Source organism: Gavialis gangeticus, unplaced genomic scaffold, assembly GCF_001723915.1.
Source record: "Gavialis gangeticus isolate Ggan-Ray unplaced genomic scaffold, GavGan_comp1, whole genome shotgun sequence".
Classification (NCBI taxonomy): Eukaryota; Metazoa; Chordata; order Crocodylia; family Gavialidae; genus Gavialis; species Gavialis gangeticus.
In genome coordinates, this window is record NW_017729031.1 from 106,837,145 (window position 1) to 106,846,850 (window position 9,706).

At 43.6% G+C, this 9,706-nt stretch overlaps 1 protein-coding gene across 1 annotated transcript in view; it reads right to left on the minus strand.

Annotated features, from left to right (window-relative positions):
* Positions 1-469: 469 nt before the first annotated feature.
* WNT9B (Wnt family member 9B) overlaps positions 470-9,706 on the minus strand; it is a 9,909-nt gene continuing 672 nt past the window's right edge. Inside the window, exons 2-4 of the mRNA XM_019522915.1 lie at positions 7,257-7,581; positions 4,122-4,387; positions 470-3,124 (exon numbers count right to left, since the gene is read on the minus strand). Of these exons, the coding sequence (XP_019378460.1) occupies positions 2,648-3,124; positions 4,122-4,387; positions 7,257-7,581 (1,068 nt within the window). The 3' untranslated portion in view covers positions 470-2,647. The remainder of the gene's footprint in view (positions 3,125-4,121; positions 4,388-7,256; positions 7,582-9,706) is intronic.

The window sequence follows — 9,706 nt, forward strand, 5'->3', positions numbered from 1 at the left end:
CCCCATTGAAGCATATGCAAATGCCATATTCATGATAGGTACTCAGGTCTGTACATGCCATCAGTGCAGGGGCAGGTTGGTACCATGGCACAAGGCAGAGCAGTATATCCATTACAGGCAATTTTAACCCTTCATGGTAAGCAGCTACTATTGCTTTCTAGTTTTTACCCACTGCTTGGTACTCAGATTTGCGGGAAGCCTTAAACTCCTAAAGGATCAACACTAACATATAATTAATGGTCTACTCATTACTAATTCCTGAGGTATTTAGGGTGGTAAAAAAATTAAGACCAATTATCCCCGATTGGCTCTAACATGTCTGTCATAAGCACTTTGATAGCATTTACACTTCAAGTCATCATGAGCCAGATTATGGGATGAAAGGGATAAATCCACTATGAGAACTGTAGGTTGCCAGAAGAATCACAGTGAACTCCAACTATTAATAAAGACCAAGATCCGCTTTGAGCCAGTTGACTTCAACTTTTTTTAAAAGCAGGACCCAGTCCAAACAAACAGAGTATGTGCTGAATTTACAATCTCAAAGCCAGTGAGCTGAAAGGGAACTAGTGTTTGGGTGAATATTCTACCACCTTGTTAGGACCCAGATTAGTTCAGGCTCAGGGTCTATTCAAGGCTTGGGATCACATTCATGGCCTCACCGGCTTTTCAAGAGAATTCAGCTGCCCACAAACACTGCCCAGTTCAGATCCCAGGGTCCAATTCAGCTTTTAGTCCATAAGCCAGACTCATACCCCACAATGAAGATTTGCAAGAGGGAAATATCTCTAATACTGTCATCCATACATGGTGCAGGTGTGGGAGAATGAGATAAAGGCTCTTCTTGCATTTGGCAGCTTATGGTAAATTCCAGTGAGCTCATTTTACACCTCATGTTTTACCCTAGGCTGAAGCATTTCCATCTTCCATCATGTCACAAAGCTTAAGCATTCTTTGGAAAAAGCTGTGACAGCCTCAAATGAGAGTCTGGCTCCTCACTGTTCCCCCATTCATTCAGACGGCTAGACAACAGTCAGCAGCACCCATACTTCTCCCAACTGACTTCCTTCAGTATCCGCCAGCAAGCAGTCATGCCTGTGAGCACAGCATTGGGTAAGTGGATTTAACCAAAAAGTCAGCAACCCTGAGCGTCTAGCTGGGGGAGCAGAGAAGTCTTCTGGCTCTTGCTAGATAGCTATTGTGAGATATGTGAATGCACTGAATCTGTATGCATGAATCTTAAATTACCTTCTGTTAAATCTGCAAATGCTGATGCATATAGAGTTTTACTTTATATTTACAATATATTCTGTGTCTGCCAGTCTGGCAGCACTCTTTCACACTTGTGGCTGGACTCATTTATTTGTGAATGCCTTGGACAAACATAATAGCTACTGAATTTTCAAAGCAGTCCTTGTTATACACTGTGATACCACCAGTATAAGGGCATTGATCTAGCAACAAAAACTGCCTTCTCTTTTGTACCTTTTAAAGACACAAATGCTAACTGAGCCACTTACCCAGCTCCACCTGTGGAATAGGCTTCCTGCAAGAGCTTAGAAGTACTAGCAGGTTTAAACTGCACCACTGAAATACTGACAAGTGTCCTTTCCCCCCCAAATCAAGTCAATGGAAGAGGCTGCGATCTTGTAGGACATGCCCAGTGTCTTTGTTTAAGCTCTGCAGTCTTGCACCTGACCTGCCAAAGGCTAAAGTGCATGTTGAAGAAAGTACCATTCACCTAGGTAGTACCAGTTTGGAGTATATGGCCATGGCTGGCTATTTAGGAGATAAGAGATGTTCAGATCAGCATCCACAGCAGGACACAGCATGAAAGGCAGAGAACAGCCCTGCTCCAGTGTTTGCTCCTGCAGAGGTGCAGAAGACATTGGGCATACTAGTACATGGTGCTTCATATTTCATATCATCACTCAAAGGCAGAGATTGCCTGGTAGTCATTTCCATCTTGAACCTTTTAGTTTACTGCTACAGTGGGTGTGCATGCACATCCACATTCGTTACTAAAATGTGCAGACAAATTTAGAAATAATTAGCTGAGTTTGTCTGTGACACCCAGATGAGGGAACTCTTCAGCGCATGTCTAGAATCCAGAGCAGAGAGAACCCAGCTGGTTCCCAGGAAGTAGCATATTAAAAAACCCCTCCTTTTGCCAGAGTCATTTTGTCTCATTTCAGCAACCTTGATGTTCCTATTATAAATGCGTCCACTACCTGGTCCACTTACTGCCTTTCTTCCTTGCTACTTTTCAATTCCAAGGCCCCTCAGCCTTTATGGTTAGCCTCCCTAATGCATTTATATACAAAATGTAGGGAGCAGTATTCATGCAGCTCCCGTGGAGAACAAGGTTTAATTTAAAAAGAGACCCTTATTGCTTCAGTATCCCTGAAGTCTTACAACTCATTTCTCCCCAGCCTCTCTGCCTTTCTTCCTCATCTCTACCTGACACAGCTTCTGATATTGCATCCCTCATAGATGGAGCTATCCAGTACACCATGTGTCAGGGATTCTCAGCATGGAGAGAGCAGGAGCTAATACCAAGTGCCTTGCAGGAAGCTGTGCCTGCCTCTGCCTCATTATTGCCTCTCATTTGTATACCTCTCCTTTCCTGGCCTGATAACACCTGACATTACTGCTTGCAGCTATAAACAACTTCTTCCTGCATACACTGTTGACACTCCACATAGCAGCACCACTGCACCTGGCAGTGGCAAGAGAAGGTGACCATCCGACTCTGAGTATTGTAGCCACGTCCACAGCACATGCTGTCACAGTTGGCCTCCCGAGAGCATGTCCTTCCAGCAGTGCCCAGTGAGTACTTGCTGGGCCGACAGAAGCTAGGCGAGTCCTCCACATACACCAAGTCAGTCGGGCGTGGAGAAGTAGGGTTTTTGGAGGAGTGGCCATGTTTCTGTGGCCCCACGAGTTCAGAGTGCCCCACAGCATCATTGGTGGCACTAAAGACCTTGACAGCATCATCATAGCGAAGCTTGAGTAGCTTGCCAGTCTCATGGAATGGAGAGAGCTGCTTCCAGCAGGTTCGCACAGCACAGGAACCTGAGACACCATGACACTTGCATGTGGTTTTGAGACCATTTTTCACAGCCTGAGGAGGAAGAGAAACTCTAGTTACCAACTGCTGGGACCATGGGTCAGGGTATGTAACACTGCAGACTCCACCTACAGCATCTCTCAAAGTGCTTCAGCATCATTTTTCACATTTTACATGTAGGGAAACAAAGGTACATAAAAAAGGAAAGTACTAAAGTGGCTAGAGATCTTGAGAAAATGCCTTACATTGACAAACTTTAAAAATACAAATTGATTGAGCTTTAAGAGAAGATTGTGATGTAATTTGATTGCAGTAGCCAAATATATCTATGGGAAGAAAATGGTAGGGGCTAAAGAACACTTCAGTCTAGCGGAGAAGGGCAGAAGAACCACCCAAATCCATTTTAGATACAAATTGTAAATAGCAAAGGCTGTTTGTTACAACAGAATAACTGTTGTAACAAACTACTTTGGAAATGGTGGACTCTCTCTACCTTAAGGTCTTCTAATCAAAACTAGATGTCTTCAGCCAAGCAAAGGGATAACTAGGAGGAATTCAATGGCCTGAAAAATGCTTCTAGTCTGACCTAACAATCTGATGGTTTCTTCTGACCCAGAACTCTAAGGTGATTTGCATAGTGTCACCCAGTAAGTTATCAACAAAGCTATGGTAGAAGCCAAGCATCCCATTTCTAGCTATGCACTAGCACGCCTTGCTATAGTCAGAAGTCAGAAGGACCCTAATGGTACATAGTCATTGCATGGGACTATGGATGGACTGAAACAGTCAGACGGCACAATATGGCCACTCAGGATATGACAGAAGTAGCGGGTATAGAACACAACTTGTCTCCTTTGAAAATGCAAACTCCTGCCACCAGAGCTAAAGGAGAATCTTCTACTAGTTGTCAGTGGTATAGGGCCTATGACACATAATAAGCAGTCCTGTCTATGCAGTAAAGGGCAACGAACAACACACTCTCATCAAGGATGGGACTGAGGATGATTCAAGATGCTTGCATCTGACCCTGCTCTGTTCTGGGCAAGCTCACCTTGATTCCCACGTTGGTGTTGTGGATGTCTACCTTGGCCCGCAGGTCTTTGCCAATCTTCTTCTGACCTAGGAAGTTCTTGAGGAATTTGGTGCTGTATTTGAGATTGTCCCCACACACCCCCCACTGCCAAGCCTTGCGGTTCTCCAGGTCCGGAGAGTCATCACAGGTACAGCGCTCCATGCGCCCAGCACTGCATGCCCTGGCCAGGGAGTGGGTAAGAGCTGCAGAGGACACTGCATAGAGGAAGGCAGTTTCCTTGAAACCTGCATAAGAGAAACATTGAGAGGCTTGGAATGGTAAAGGTGTTGGCGTTCACCAGCATAGCTGACTTCCCCAACTCCAGGCATGAAAAGAAACACTGGGCCCCCTTCTAAGGGAAGAAGGGAGTATATATTGTTTGTATTACCTCCATCTTGGTAGTAGGTAAACTAGTGGACAGATTAATCAGTGTGTTAAACTAGTAGCAGAAGGAGAGGGTACCAGAGGGTAAATAGCACAGATATACAAACAACTCATACATAGGATATGATGAACATAAAGTGCCAACAATATTAAGAAATATAAAGAGAACAGCATCACTCAATACCTACCCACCAATGTAAAAGTGAAATCAGAAATGTTAAATTTGATATAACTGGTATTACTGAAGCATGAGTGGCATGTTAAAGTCAACGAACACACCTTATTTAGTCAAATTTGCTGAAGAACAATCAATTCAGAATTTGTTCTATGGGATATTTAAAGATTTCTCAGATTGTGACAAGAAGTCAACATTTTTCAAGGAATGGAAAAAAAGTTCTTTGAAAATGTTTCATTTGTTCTTTTTTCCTATGAATCAAATGGAGGTTTTTGGCATTGTTTAATATAGGGCTATGACCACATAAGCTGTTATAGTACTCCACGATCTTATTTAGTGTAGCCTACTTTACTGCTCATTAAAGCGTCACATAAAAAAGCGCTATTATGCTAATGTGCAGTAAAATACGCTACTGTGCATTAAGCATCACCTAAAAAAAAGTGTGCAATTCTTACTGTGCATTAACACAGCCTAATATGCATTTGTTTAGTATGTTACATTGAAGGTACTAAATTTAATGCACTTTAGGAAAAGTGCCTTAATATACATGTAGACGTGCCCAAAGAGTTTAATGGAAATTGGCCAAGAAGATCTGAGCCACTGATGTTGATACTTAACAAATCCTGGGGTACAGGGGAAGTTCTGAAAAAAAAAACTAGGGGAAAAAAAACCTACTGTTGAGTTTTAGGAAAATGAATTTTGAATTGATCTCAGACAAAATCATGGAAAGGCTGATACAAACCAGTCAATGAAGAATTAAAGTTTCGCACTACACTTCATACCAATCAATATGGCTTTATGTAAAATAGGTCTCAAACACATTTCGATATCCTAAAAAAGTCACTGTGTTGGAGTAATATATTCAGGACAGCAGTACATTATTTCAGTTACGGAGTCAAATCTAGCTGCTGAATGGTAATGTCAACCATATAAGAGGTACTTTGGGACATTTGTTGGCATTTTAGGTCCCACTTCCTTAGGAAAATATATGTTTCCATTTTTTAGCTGGGTGGTTAAGATTCTAGCACAGGAAGTGGGAGGTCCAGGCTCTAGGCCCCCCTCACCCAGGTGGGGATTGTATCTACATATCTTACTTCCCAGCAAAGGGCCCTAACCAGTAGACCATGCGCTGAACAGAATTAAGAGCACCTCCATCTTTCCTGTTAAGGCTGACTCACTGGGCAGTCAAGAAGGGAGGATATGTGGGGACATGTGTCAGGACAGACTTTGATCCAGTATGTTAAGGAGAATCTCTCCTGTATCTTACAGAAACAGCCCAATCTTCACAGTCCATATACAGAGCATGTGTGTGCACATGCTAGTATGACTATAAGCCACCTTCATGATCTTTTGATTCTGTGCTCCTATAGTGGTGGTTGTGACATCTGGTGAGGCTTACAGAGCCCAGGCCAGGGTATCTGAGTGCAGCAATACTGTATGCAAACTACTCCCTCCCCGATCTGCCATGTACCACATGCACAGGCTGCCTGTGGCATGTGTGCTGTAGGTTGGCCACTCCTGAGCTTCAGCATTTCTTTGAAAACGTCAGATTTTGATTTTAAAAGACCTGAAATGACAGAGAACCCATCACAATCCCAAGTTAATTGTCCAAGTGGTTAGCTGCCCTCATTATAAAATGTCACTTTATTTCTACCTTGAGTATGTCCAGCTTTAAGCCTCCAGCCATTGGTTCTCTTTCTGCCTTTATCTGCTAGATTAAGGAGCCCTTACTTCCAGAAATCTTCATGCATTAGGTGTGTATACACTGATCGAGTCACTATTTAAGCCTGTCTTGCAAACTAAGTAGTTTTTGAGTGCCTTTAGTATGGAAAGCCTGCCTTATCAGTGAGCTCTCCAATCATTCCTATAGAGCTGGTCTCTGAACTTTTCTGATTTTTCAGCATCCTATTTGATGTGTGAACACAAGAAGAGGAGGCAGTTCTACAAAAATGCCTCATAAAGGCATTGTGAGATCAGTATCACCTCCCAACTCTACACCTTCCTGGTAATACCAACTCAGGGGAGAAGCTTGCAGTTTCTTCAGTCTGCAGCTCAAGAAAGCAAACTGATGCTGGCTATCTCCCATAGAAGTGCCAGCCAGATTTCAATCTGTTTCACTCTTGAAATCAGAGATCACTGCCTGAGGTGGTAGGGCTACAAACACAGTATACTCAACACATTTCATTCCAGGGAGTCTGTTTACTATGTACTTAGATAATGGGTTAGGTGCTGAACATGCTACTACATAACCTCCCTGCTTAAGGTGAAGGTTCATGGTTTTAAGCCTTAATTTAAAGGTTCTTTTACTTCTAGATGGCTGGTTCAAATCCAGACTCAGTCAGGAACAGCCACAGGCAGCTACCAGAAAGTTGTTTGGTTGCCTGTGCGCGAAGTCTGTTCTTGGTCCTTCTCCCAAGGATCAGGTATTCACATTGCAACAGATAGCACCTCCCCCAGTTTCCCAGGAGAGGTTCTGCAAACTAAACTCAAGTGCTCAATCAGGAGCTACTACACTGAAAATTATGTTCTACTACATGCCAGGGACTGGTCTGTACCTCGCTTCAGGAGACTGGTCCGTCCTTCCAAGCTGCAGTTCCAGCGCTCGTTGCGAAACTGGTACTGGCACTCCATGATGCCAAGCCGGATGGCATCTCGCAAAGTCTCTGCCAGCCCAGGCTCCCGACGGCAAAGCCTCTTCTGTTTACGGGACAGCTTGAGCAAGTCACATTGCTTAAGGTGCACCTTTCCTTGGGCAGGGTTTGTTGAGGGGCCCAGCAAAGGGAAGTGGGTCAGAGCTTCCTTTCCAGTAAGGCTGACAGAGGAGAGAAGAGAGAGAGGAGAGTCAGAGGAGAAAAGATCCAAAGGATGGTCTTCAGAAAGCTACTGGCTAGGGCACTTTCTGACTTTGAGGACTGCCAGTGGCATATCTAGCCACTGATGCATTAGATTTGGTACCCCACCCCAGCACTACTCAAAGCAGGGTGGCCAGGACTAAAGTTGCAGAGGAAACAGAAGATGCATAACTCTAAGCACCCCTACAGTCACCAGCTGTGGAACACCGATTGCAAATTTTCCACTTAGACCTGAAAGGGGATCAGTCTATACGTATACGATCTTATGCTTGGGATTCAAGTCTTAGTTTTTTAGCATTCCCAGTATTTTCACAGTCACATGCAGATGTTTATTTGTCTACAGTTTAACAGGCCAATTCATGCACAATGATACTGCAGGCTGCTACATGTCATGATTCATGAGAATGTACTTGCTCTCTGGCATGTTAATCACATTCCTTCAGACCTACCTATGCATTAAGTTCTACAGTGTCACTGTAAGTAGCTGTGACTGACAGGACAGAGGAGACACTATACACAGCAAGGCTAGGACTACTATAGCAGGCAACAATTTTCAAGGAATACTTTTTTTTCAGCAAAAAACCTGAAACAACTTGGAAAAACCTGAAATAGAGCTGAAAAAGTAGAAATATTTACCTAACTTTTAAAAAATGAAATGTTTGAATATTTCATTTCAAAACAATGTTTTGTTTCCAAACATATTTTAAGTAAAGGTTCTTAAAATAGTTTTTAAAAAAAAACCTTAACAGAAAAAATATGTTTAAATGAAACAAAGTGTTTAGACTGACTGAAAATGAAATCTATCCACATCCCAGTTTTCTAGAATTGGGAAAATTAGGTGTTCAAATAGCTCTAGTCAGGGCTGCTCTTAGCTGAGGAATACCAGGGAGAATTACTGAAACTGCCCCAAAGGGCAGCAAGAGTAAGTGCTCCAGAGATTCTAGCTAGATAAATGAAAATCTCACAAGAAATGTTTTTTTTCCTGAACTGTCAGCCACAAGAAGTACTCCACCCCTCATTTATCTTTAGAAAATCCCCGGGAGCTATTACCCACCCTGTAAGTTTGCATCCAGTCTATGTAGACAAAGGCCCCTGCCACACATTACATACATTAAGCAATTAACTGGTTAACTGCAATAAATTTAGACTGGCCACATGTACAAAGTAATTATCACACCATAAAAATGTCTGTACAGCTCTTAAGAGCCAATCAGTTACAAAATTAGTGCTTGACAATGGGCAACAACTAGATAGCTGGTTTCTATCCAGCTTCAATTTGACTGTGGGGCAGGGCCCTAACAGAAGAATCAGTTAGTGCTTCCCTCCTGCCCCATCTCCTCCAACCATGGACAGGGCCTCTGTAATATCCTTTCATGATTCCATAGACTAGACCCACTCCAGGTGACTTCCAGATGTTGTGTCAGCTGCAAAAGCAACTGCTGGGCTAGGCAGTGACTCACACGTGGGGACACGTGGAATGTGTCTGGAGCCTAGCAAGCTGCTAGGCAGCTCCGGCAGCAGAGTTAGTACGAAACCTGTAGTCCATGGAAAGATGCTATCATTTCCCCTGCCCAAGCATGTAATGTTCCTTCTCATTCATGACTTAGAGCCAGCCAGAAAGAGATGCCAGTTAACTATTAAACCAGGCTGGGAAATTGGTAAATTTCCTGTCTATCCACTCCAAGGGGCAAGGATTTTTGTGATTCCCTTTTTTTGGACCAACTGTATAGTTGGAAGAGCTGTTGGACAAGTGACCTGAGGAAAGCCACTTGATGCCCAAAAGCTTGCCCAGCTGCCTTCCCAGGTACACAGTTGATCTAATAAAAGGTATAACAGAAAATCTGTGTCTTGTACACTTCCTGGACCACTCCAACATATTCTTTCCCAGTGGCAGTGCAGAGAGTAAGCATTCACTAGGCCCGTGTGAAGTGGCTAGTATTCACTTTGGATTCGGCCGATCTGGGGGACAGTGGTTTGATTCGGTGATTCGAATCACTGTCCCGATTCGATCTGGCCAAATCTGATTATGAGATTTGACTGCTGCCGAATGTTCGAATCACCCAGGCCCATCCCCCGCCCACTCTCCCAGCCCGGCAATAGCTGCCCTGCCCTGCCCAGCCCAGCTCCTGGCAGTTTGAAAAAAAGCCCCAACT